This window comes from Nicotiana sylvestris, chromosome 9 (genome assembly GCF_000393655.2).
Source record: "Nicotiana sylvestris chromosome 9, ASM39365v2, whole genome shotgun sequence".
Lineage (NCBI taxonomy): Eukaryota > Viridiplantae > Streptophyta > Magnoliopsida > Solanales > Solanaceae > Nicotiana > Nicotiana sylvestris.
The window spans coordinates 179603132-179615047 of NC_091065.1; the positions used below are offsets into that span (position 1 = coordinate 179603132).

The window sequence follows — 11916 nt, forward strand, 5'->3', positions numbered from 1 at the left end:
TTTTTAAGAACTCAAACTTTTACTTATACGTATAAATTTATACGTAAAAATATACTAGAATCTAAATAAAATATTATATTTAAACCCATAATTTAACAGTACAACAAATTATATTAAAAATCTTTAAAGCTAAACCCATTAAATTTGAATCCCGAATCGCTTCTGTCCACTGCTATATAAGTTTAATAAGCAAATTTCTTCAAACGCTTAAATTTCTATTGTTGTCGCTGTTTCTCATGATGATGGATGTCTTTTGGATACCGTGTAAAAGTGGAATAATCATATACTCTCTTTTTTTCATCGACTATTCAACTCTATATTTATAGTATTCCTTGATTTCAATAGCCATTATTATATTTAAAACAAGCTACTAAAAGACACGCACAATATACTACTCCTCCATCATTATCTGTGGAATTAGCATGAAAACAAGATTGCACTTCATGGTAAGTGTCCTAATTATTAGTTTATTTAGTTTAATACACACAATATTAGGAAGTATGCCAAAATTAATGACATGTTTTATTTTCCAATCAAAATCATAAAATGTATATGCGTTTTGTAAATCTAGGACTTTCTCATTCATCAAGCTACATTATCATACGAGTTTATCAAGATATATACCTTATTCTATAATTAATTTATCGCATGACCGTCCACTGGCAGTAGAGACAAAAATCATTACGCACACAACTGTAATCAATCATACCATAAAAATGGGGCTAACTTGAAAAATAAAATGGAGAGGCTTAGTGATTATCATTATTTTTTAATAATAAATTAATGCAACTAGCTAATATATCCAAAAGATGAGTTAATGGTGAGTTATGAAGGGTCTACTCTGCTTACCCGAATATTACCAAAAAAAAAAAAAAAAAACTGAGAGATGAAAAAAATATTCACACTCGATATGTACGCCAAATATTATAATGCAAGACATATACCCTGGCATATAAACCATTTTTCACACAATCATAGTTATGTTATAAGAATCCCACTTTAATTTGCAATTCTTATAATTACATCGAGGGTGAATAAGTATTTACGCTCAAGAAACATACCCAGAAAAAAAAGAGCCTAAAAGATACCTTGTATCCTAGACTAGGAAAAATCAGACTTATAGCCTGTTTGGTCAAATTTCTGCTTATTTTGAGAAGTGTTTTTCTCAAAAGTACTTTTAAAAAATATGTTTTTGGTGAGAAGTAATTTGTGTTTGGCTAATTAATTAGAAAAGCACTTTTGAGCAGGAATTAGTGTTTGGCCAAGCTTTTGAAAACTATTTCTAAGTGTATTTTTCTCAAAAGTGTTTCTCCTCAAAAATATTTTTTTCCTTCCAAAAGCTTGGCCAAACACCTCAATTTTTGGCCAAAAGTGCTTTTGGCCCAAAAAAAAAAGCTTGGCCAAACAGGCTATTACTTCAAAACAAACCTCATGAGCGCACAATTTGCGAGGCAAATACACGTATAACCATTCTCATGGATGTTATTTAAAGATTAGTCACTACTTATTTTGTTCTGAAACTTTAAACTAAAAATGTTAACTTCAAGACAAAAAAGTTTTGTGCTGAAAATTTGAACTGCAAAACTAAAATTCAAAACGCACTTGCTAATTCCTAAATAGCAACCCTTTAGAGTGGCTACCTGATGTCATTTTTGCTCAATCTGCTAATTGCAGGCCCAAGAAAAAAGTGACAAAAATAGAATGATAATAACCACACAACATAATGATATTTTTCTCATTCACTTAAGCTTTGGTAGATAAATTTATCCGGCACATTTGCTGGTAAGAGATAGCAGGTATCACGATTAAAATAATTGAGATGCACTGGACAGATACCACCATCAAAAAAATATATATATGGAAAAGACCATTGCAACCTTAAAAACTAACTCATAGAAACCTGCCCAATGCATTGGTTAACATAATGCTTTCTCAGGAATTCCAAATACATAAAGGCAAAGTTTGTCAAGTGGAAATAATTACATGAAACTGAACCTACTGTGTAATATTTTTCACAAAACTTTCTTATTGCCCAAAGAAAGGGAATAAAAATTTCGTCGCGAAGTTGATCTTGGTATCATCTCTGAGTTGGATTTTCACTCAGGTGCATGATTTTCCTGCATCTGTACATTTTAAGTTTTGATGTCAATCAGAGACCTTCATAGAACTGTAATTTTGGACAATTTTCTTTCTGGTCAAAATGTGCTTCCACAAAATACAGCTAGTAAGCAAGAATGGCAGCATTAGATATACAGCAGATTCCCAATATCATCGACGCCATCAGTAGCATATGTGACCACATATTCAATCCTTTACCTGACAAATTAACCAGAGATTTTAGATTAATGAACAGCTCTTAAACTTAAACAGAAAATAATCTCTGTTTAGTAAACTTCAGCAGCCAAATTCAGGTGAATATGTTTCAGACAAACGTAGATTGCTTAAACTAATAACAGCTTTCTTTAACGCTATAAAGTCTATGTTTTCACCAAAAGCCCAAGATCCTCATCGTAAAAATCCATATATATATATATATATATATATATATAAAAGAACAATTTTTTGAGAACCTTTGATGAAATTCCTGTTTCTGCCACTTCCTCAAACTAGCTCTAGTTTTCCTCTTTTACGACAGTAGTCAGCTGTCAGTATATACACTACCATCAAAATAATTCAAGAATGAAGGTTTCCGGTTTCTCCTCAACCCAACCCCATCCCCCCCACCCCCCAAGTGTCGTAGGCTGGATTTTGCGTAAGCGGTATCATTATTTATAGAAGAGAATTTAATAAACACTCACTTTTGTAGACAAGGAAGAGCCATGGCCTGTTGGTTTAGCTGGATCTTAAAGTAGAAGAGGTTCTGTTAGGCCATATTGTTTGTGTAAAAACTATCCAACATCAGAATTTTTTATACAGTTGTACCTCCTTCGTCCACTATTCCGACTGGTCATGCAAATAATAAATGCCAGTCATTTTACCAATTATGATTCACCTTTTCTATCAGGAGATATGACGTAAAAACGAAGATGTAGATAAACCTTCAAGATTAAGCTATTTACAGTTAGCTTCTGTTTTTCAATTTTCTTCTGTATTGTCCTTATTTAGAGAGGTAGAACTTGATACTGATGAAAGAAAAAGAAAAAAAGAACTGTCGTATTTACAATATAATAAAAATTACAAATGAGTAAGTTCATGTTCTTACTGATTTGCCCCGATGCTACAGCAGGAAGTGCAGGAATTCTCACAGCTGCAAAAGCAAGAAGTCGTGATGTACATCAGCGACCAGTCATATAAGAAGATAAATTCTGGAAACTGAACATAATAAGAAGGAATGGTTCCGACATACACTTATTGCATGATGAAGCTGGTAACTGAGACATAGATGGCCAAGGAGCCGGAATGTTGTCATTTAAATCGCAAACAAAGCTGATCCCCGTACTTTGGTCCAGTATTGCATCCGACGGTAAACTAGGCAAAAGACACCCCGAAACTACTCCAACAAAAAGAACAAATAATTATTAACTACTACAATCCCAAACTAGTTGTGGAAATAATTACTTATTGATGCTGTAAAAATTTAAGATAAAAAAGAAAAAGTAGGTAAAGATAGGACAGAGACCTACAGTACACAAGCACCTTATCTAGCAAAGGGAAATTAGCATGTAAATACATTACTTTTTTTTTAAGTAACTAACTACATAGTTTTCTTCCCGTAAGCAATTTATAAGCGGCATCACACTTCACTAGACAACGTACAAAAGTTTCCACCAATCTAATATATTGTTCTTCTGTCGTACAGCTAAAGTCCAAGGGCGGAGCTAGAAGCCGATACACAGGTTTGATCGAAGACAATAGCTTTACTCTAAATCCTATAATTGTATTAAGGAATTTACTATATAGGTACAAAAATTAAATTCAAAACCCAGTTACTAACACCTTATTTTGCTATCCTAGAATTTAGAATCCAAAAAATTCAAATCCTGGCACCGACATTGTTCGTCTAGTTCATAATATATTGTATGTAACAAAGCACCTCGACCAACCTCTATCCATTTGTCATAATAGAAAATTCAATGTCTCATTATGTGGAGTTTTAATTGTCAAAGCAGGTAAACTGATATGAAACTATCGAATAAAAAGAAGGAAAAAAGCAAAGAGGTCTAGAAATGGATTTGCGAACAGGTAAAGTAGGTAGATTACCTTCTGGTGCAACTGGTGTAGTGTAGTCATTTGAAGATACCATATGCCACAAACATGACAAGATCAAAATTTGACGTCAGCTCAACACATCTGTATACTGCACAACGCTTCAACTGGCTACTAAATAAAAAACTGACCTTGTACGGAAAAATCCTTGAGGCTAATGTGACAAAGATTGTAGACATTTTTGCTAACATTGGCTTTCTGTAGCTTAAGTCCAAGTGAGGCAGCACAATCCAAAGCTTGCAAGTTGGTGACAAAGCTCTGCCTTTGTAAGTGAGAGACATACCTCTCAACAGTATTACAGCATGTTGTTTGGTTATTCATCCCATCCCCACAAGCCTTTGTAATATTTTTCATGCCAGGAAAAGCCAGAGGGCACACTAAAGGGAAGAAAAAAAGGATCAGTAGATTTATAACTATACAGAAATGCAAAGATAGAAGGTGAGAACGGCAATCAGACTCTAATTTCTTTAGCAAGTGTTTTGGTGAGAATGTCCAAAACTATTCGTTTTGCAGATCTATGCCTATGTTTCGTGGCATGATGCCCGTTACATTATCAACTTAAGCATATATCTCATGAATAATGACTACGCAATGAGAAAGTCAAGGTCGTTATGAAACAGAACTGGTGTGTAATCCTCACCTTTATTGTTTTTGCAATTAGAAAGTCCTCTAAGAACATCTTTTGCTCCAGCAGGGTCAAGTTTACTTGCCAACCATCGGTGTACAATCCTTTTACAGTCGTTAACTCTGGTCGTGTGATCAGCCAGCACATGAGATCCATCCATGCTTAAAAGATCATATGCTTTAAGTGCAAGTTTTTTAGCAGCTTCTGATATAGCATTTTGGCAAGTTTGCTCACAGCATTCATTCACAAGATCGATCTTGCCACAGGCAGCAAGTAGGCTAGACGAGTCCACAGTCGTCTCAAACTCACGAACATCTTTGACTGGGCAAGAACCTTCGGTAAGATTTGCCGGATGGAGAGAGCATATATGCTGCAAAGTATCATTGGCACCCTGGCTCACCAAAAGTTGCTGAAAATCTGAAAGGCAATGCTTTGCAAGGGTCCCATTTAATGCAAGCATATTTGTTTTTTTACTAGACTGCCCAATAAGAATAACAAGAGTTGTTTCCAGTTGAGGGCAACACATGACATTAGCCAGATACTGTGCAAATGGTGCTACACAATCTATTGATGTCACGGCCATCATACTTTTCACAGCATCAAAGTTCAGTGTACAGAGTCCTGGAGAGAATGAGAGCAAAAGTCAGAGAAGACAGAGGATAGAGAAAAACTAAGATCCACCTAAGGTCTATTCTTTTATCTAAAACTATGTTGCTTCGTATCTTTTTATAATTGGTGGTGTTTTGGCTAACTTGCATGCACCTCGATTATGCCACCAAGTACCTGCAATCTCCCACCAGCACAAGTATCGGGTAACTCTACCCGCCAAAGCTTACACATATTGGAAGAAATCACCTAGTGTTTTTTTGTCCTAGTTAGGATTTAAACCTATTCTCCAAATCTAGGCTGCTGCATATTTGGACGTGGTCTTGGCATTTTTAAGATATTTTTCTGGCTAAGTCGAAAAGAGTTTGATAAAATTCGTTTCTTATAAAAACAGATAATATAGGTATACAATTACTTGTAAAAGTTTAATTAGTTTGTTTAGATCATATTGTTATACTGCTTTGCCCTGACTAGCTCTTTATAAAATAATATTGGCAAACTGTTCCTATCAATATATAATGACATACTGTTGTGTGCTATGTTTGTGCATACTCTTCAAAATGTTGCCGCAGTTGTGTCGGATCCTTCAAAAATACACTACTTTTGGAGGATCCGACATGCACCCGGCGACATTTCATTGGAGTCCGAGGAACATACTTGTATTTATACTTTTAATTACTCCAAGTTGCACCAAAAAATGGAAGAATGGTATGCTTCTTTTTTTTGATAAGGAAGAATGGTATGCTTCTTAAAACTTTATTCTAGCTAATGACTAAAGAGTTTAAAGTAATTAGTTTCTGAAACAAACCGGATAATTTGGGTAAAGTGCTGTTTGTGAAAGGTGCCAATGGAGAAGGTGCAAAAAGGGGAAGAAGGGGCTGTGGAGCAGCATTGGGGGAGATCTCTGGCAAAAGTTCATCCTCCTTTATGTCCTTGATTAGAGAGCCCGCGCTGCAACTGGAGTCTTGGAAGCCTATAAATAACAAATCCATCTGAGATTGGAAATAGCACAGGTTCCTAATAAACAGCCAGCAAAAGTTTGTATACAAAAATATACGGATCAACGGTGCAAGCACCATTATGTGCATGCACCACATCAAGTATTAAACCAAGACCACTAAAACCAGCAGATCAGATAGTCGCTCAAAGAACGCAGGTCGGCAGATAGCACAAGTGACTTATTATCCTTGGTCTGTTGAAGCCCACGTGTTGAGATTTTGTCTTTTTTTTTTGATAAACCATGGTGTTCAGGCCAACTTGCGTGCACCTCAACTAATTCCACACGATACCTGCTACCTCCTACCAGCAAAATGTACCAAGTAACTCTATCCACCAATGCTTGGACAGATGGGAAGAAATCATGCAGTGTTTTTGTCTTTGCTGGATTTGAACCCGAGACCTCAGGTTCTCAACCCACTTCATTGACCCCATGTTGAGATTTTAAACATAGAAATTCGTATATCTGGGGAAATCCAATATTTCTATAACTGTATTTTTTTTCTTGATTCGCTCAGTTTGGTACCTAAATACGCAGGAAAACACTACCTCACGCACTTCAGCAAGGATTAGCTCATGAAACTATTTCATAGCTAGTAATACTGTACATCACCATCTCCTTCTTTAAACCACTCCATAGTCCATATGCAAAGTTGTATGAATTCCTATGAATCTAAATAATTGACTTCCTAAGATCAAAGAAATTTACAACAGTATAACTGATTCAAGCAGCAGGAGATGCAAAGGAAAGAGAACATCACATTCAAGGTCTCCGAGCAGAATATGTTCTCCAGCCGACGCAGAGGATAAAATAAGATACTTCTAACATTTTTCTTTGAAATGGCTAATAAGATTAACATAATACACAACTAAACTACTAAAGAATACTTATCAAAGGACACGAGCCCACACACACATATATATCCAATTGAGGTTTATCTTGGAAGGATGACAGCATAAATGCGGACTTCTTGAAGAAAGTGTATCCCCTTCTTAATCCCAATTTCAGTGATCCTATGAAACAGTTCCAGCTACTCATTCACAATAAAAATTTTAGAAACACAAACATTGTTCTTCATAGACAATCAAATCTTGGTAAAGTAGCTCAATATAGTATCTAGCTGATACAAATTGACAGACGACCATCTAACAAAAAACATAAAAACAGAGAATTTTGAAGTAAAAAATATCAACTCACACCCTTAACATGGCCTAAAGGAAAACTCATATCCTACAGTATTAGGGAAGAGTTTAAGTTTTGTGCATTGTCAGTGTATAACTTTTTTACGCTACAGACAGGGGCGAAGCTACACTCTGGTAGGTAAATATTAGGTTTTAGAGGTATATAACATATATTGAACACTGGGATTTTTCTTTTTACTTCTTTCAAGTTTGAACACCCGGGGGAAATTCCTGACTTCGTCACTGGCTACACAGATTAATTTGACTTAGAACAATAGGTAAATCTTTGGCAAGTATGATATGGTAATTTATTCGAGTAACAACCTGCTATAGCCAGTTAAAATTGAGTTGATGGCGTAAAAACTCTTTACATTGTTGGTACATATAACTTAAATCCATCAGAACTATACAAAGAGAACATTAAAAATCCCCAAGTAACAATATTTTCTTGTTACTTAATATAAACATAAAGCAGTAAACTTTATTAAAACCCAGCTGGGTTTTTAGCAAAATTTGGTAAATTTCAAGACTATACTCACAGATCATCCAAGAAATAAGCAAAATAAACCAAGAAAAGCTCAAAAAGGGCATAAAACACCTACAAAGCAGCAGTATAAATACAACCAGAAGCTCAAGTTTGAAACTTCCACTGACCCCTCCTCTCATTTTATGCCTTCCTTTGCTTCAAGACCCAAAAAGAGAATCCAAAAATAAAAGCAAATCCAAGAAGGGCCAAAAGGGTCAAGAATTAATAGCAAATCTTGAATTTTCAGCTAAGAAATAACTGTAGTTTACAGCAAAGTGAGCACTGGAAAATGCAGAAAGTGGTGAGTGAGTTGGGGAGAAGCCATGAATGAGGTGCTCTTAAGTGGTGTGGGGACAGAAGCAGTAATCAACAATAGCTGTACAAATTAGTATAAGACCCCACTAATGGACCCAAGAGAACAATAAATAAGGGGTCGTTTGGCGGGGTATATAAAAATAGTGCTGAATAAGATGTATTAATACAGGAATTAATCATGTATATGTTAGTCATGCAAACATAAGCTATGCAGAGATTATTTCTTATTCACTGTTTAGTATGATATATTAAAAGTTAAAATGCATCGCATAATTTTTAAGAAAATTAGTTATTTATAAAAATACCCTCTATATTCTTAAGCTTTAAGATATTTTAGGGACTGGCTAAGCTAGTAAATTTTTCAATGGTATTCAAATTTGAAAAAAGTGAAGAAAAAAATCCTGACAAAGAGTGTTCAATATATGTTATATACCTCTAAAACGTAATATTTTACTTATATACACATTGCAATTTTTCAACAAACGGAGAAATATTTTTTCTTTAATGTATCCAGCCAAACGACCCCTAAGTTTCAGTGTGAAATCTGAGATAATGAAATGGCTGCACTGTTGGTGAGCATTAAATCCATCACTTGCCTTTTCTTTTAGTCACGCTCCAGGCACGAGAGATGTCAACTTCTCTCTCTCTCTCTCTCTCTGAGTTTTTGTGGTCTGTGTTGTATGGACACGTGGCGCTTTGTCCTTGATTTTCAGCACTTAATCAAGTGAAAATGCATGCAGATTGAAAAATTGCCATTAGTACTTCTAGTTAGCTCCGAGATAATCTTTTAATTCATAGTCTTAGGATTATTTTCAAGTAGTTATTTTAAGATAAGAAATCTTAAATGTACGAGTGTTGTATCTGGTCTTATAAATTAAGCTGCCGAAAGAGATACTCGCTGCAGAGGCGGATCCAGAATTTTAAGTTTATGGGTTTCTATAACAATCTCAAGTTAATCTACATGATAACTGGACCAACAAACTGGGTTCCAGGCTAAATATTCTTATACTTTTAATGAATTTTTAGTACAAATATAGGGTATATGCAAAAGTTAATAGGTTCAAGAAAACCTGTATCCTTTGCTCTAGATCCGCCCCTGACTTGCTGGAGCAACTCAACTAACTTGATATTATTGCTTCTATTTCAATTTATATTTATATAATTGCTCCAAAAAGAATGAAATTTTTTAAAATCAAGAAATAAATTAATGAATATTATATATTACAAATAAATATTTAAGATTTGTTTTACGCTACACATTTTAAATTCTTTTTTATTTTTTAAATTAGGCCCGAGATTATCATTTCTTTCACAATTCTAGGGTTATTTATTACTCTCCCGTCCATTTTAGTTGTCATGGTTACTCAAAATAATTGGTCCAACATACTTATCAGTTTAAATACTCAAGATATACTTAATTATTTTTTCTCATCTTATTCTTAAAAAAATAATTAATTATATAGCATGAAAAACATAAATATGAAGATATATATAAGGGTATAATAGTTAGAAAGCCCTTTTTCTTATCACAGAAATATGAAGATATATATAAAGGTATAATAGTCAAAAAGTCTTTCTTATTGATAATTTCTTGACGGGCGTATAGAAAAGAAATATGATAACTAAAATAGACCAAAAGAAGTAAAAGTAGCTAATTGAAAAGTCTAAAATCTACTGATGTTCACCCTAGTCCTATAAATTAAGCTCTCGAAAGAGATGCTCGCTTGAGCAACTTAACACGATATCACTAGCATGCATGTTCACTTTTGATACAAAGTATTTTTGTTTATTCGATGACCGGCATTTACATTAAGACCTCAACTCATTCGGATTCGCATCACATAACATTGTTCAAAAGAAAAAGGTTGCTACCAGAATAGTTACAACTTACGAGTCTTGAAGTTAGGATAAATAAGAAAAATGAATAAAGAGATGAAATAATGAAATTACAAATTTTGCACCTTACAATATGAAGTTTGATCACATGAATACTTTGGATTATGAAATATTTCTTTAATGATAATCCAGTGTAAGGATAATGTCACGTAGGAGTTTGTGTGGAAGTCCATTTGTATGTAATTGCTGAATATTAGGATTGGCCTGAAGATGTTGTAAGTATTCTGTCATTAGGAGTCCGTAGCAGTCACAACTTTAGAGTCTTATTCTCTAAGAAACTCATGTATATATTAATGTATTTGCACACGAGATATGAGTTGAGAAGCGTTTTCTACATGGTATCAAGAGCCATTAGAGGTTAAACCAACCCGTTTTTTTCTACGCTTCCATGGGTGAAAATAGCAGCTCTTCAATGGCTTCAAGCCTATCTGTTGTCTCTCCTTCTCCAAATCTCGCACATCAATTGCCTGTGAAACTCACATCTTCAAACTTTCTTCTGTGGAAGATACAGTTTATGCCTATGGTATATGCTTGTGGTTTGAACCATCACATTGATGATTGATAACGTCCAACTATACCTTATCAAAAGGACTAAGCGGTCTCTACAAATATAATCCGGTTTTAAGTCCGGAATCGAATCTTCAGGGAACTAACCTATCTATTACACTCTTCGGCAATGTTATTATCAACTCAATCAATCTCTAGATGCAAGATTTTTGATCAATAAAGATTGAATTTTTGTTTAACTACTTCAACTACTATTAAAAACAACAGTAAGCTAAAACAAAGATAATTCAATGGTAAAAAGGTCTAGGGCAGTGATTTCCCCAATTGCTAGTTGGGATCTTGACTCTTCCGCTATAATCTCGCCGTAATACTCTATGAGGATTAAGAGTTATGGGTTATCGTAATTATCTCTCGATCAACTACGATAATTTACTAGAGCATTCTCTCGAACTACTCTAGCTGACAATAGTTATGCAACTCTAAATTATCCCACCAAAGTTTTGTTACCTCTAAATCCACTTTTAAGTTCAAGTAATGAATCTCTTCAATTACCGAAAAGTGGTGTTGTACAACAGCTATCTAGCCTAATATTCTTTCTCAAGCAATATAAGGTAATTAGACACAATTAATCAAGGGCTCATTCAATTAATCACCATACAAAACGTAGTTGAACAATCATATCATATATCCAGCTCGATTATAATAACTTGAGTTAAAACTTCAACCAACAATTGGTTCCATAAACCCTAGATAAGTATTTAGTTACTCATAACAAAATAAGAGAAAACTACTAAATTGTTCATAATGTAAAATTGCAAGAATTAAAAGGAGATAGAAAAACTTTAATGTTTGATTGATCTTCTCACTCTTGTTCTTGCCTCCAAAAGTAGTCTAAAATCAGCTTAGCTTCATCTTGGGTGAGTTTCTAAAGCATTTTACAAAAGTTTCTCCGATTTTACACTTTGGTCCTCAAACTTTCCAGCCGCGTGAATAGTGCTCCGCGGTCGCGGCCAACCGCGGTCAATGCTGACCTTTCTACCTCGCGTTGTTAATCTAC

At 34.5% G+C, this 11916-nt stretch overlaps 1 protein-coding gene across 5 annotated transcripts; it reads right to left on the reverse strand.

Annotated features, from left to right (window-relative positions):
- Positions 1-1890: 1890 nt before the first annotated feature.
- LOC104236726 (uncharacterized GPI-anchored protein At1g61900-like) lies at positions 1891-8503 on the reverse strand. Of its 5 annotated transcripts, none has more exons than XM_009790714.2 (8): positions 8270-8502; positions 6246-6410; positions 4847-5452; positions 4338-4583; positions 4201-4212; positions 3347-3490; positions 3203-3247; positions 1891-2316 (listed from the first exon to the last, which is right to left on the reverse strand). In XM_009790714.2, the coding sequence occupies exons 3-8, from the start codon at positions 5415-5417 to the stop codon at positions 2222-2224; spliced, it is 1113 nt and encodes a 370-aa protein (XP_009789016.1). In that variant the 5' UTR covers positions 5418-5452; positions 6246-6410; positions 8270-8502; the 3' UTR covers positions 1891-2221. The 5 variants fall into 5 exon arrangements, with proteins under 5 accessions (XP_009789016.1, XP_009789017.1, XP_009789015.1 ...); XM_009790715.2 differs by having other exon boundaries at positions 8240-8502; XM_009790713.2 differs by having other exon boundaries at positions 8218-8501.
- Positions 8504-11916: the final 3413 nt, after the last annotated feature.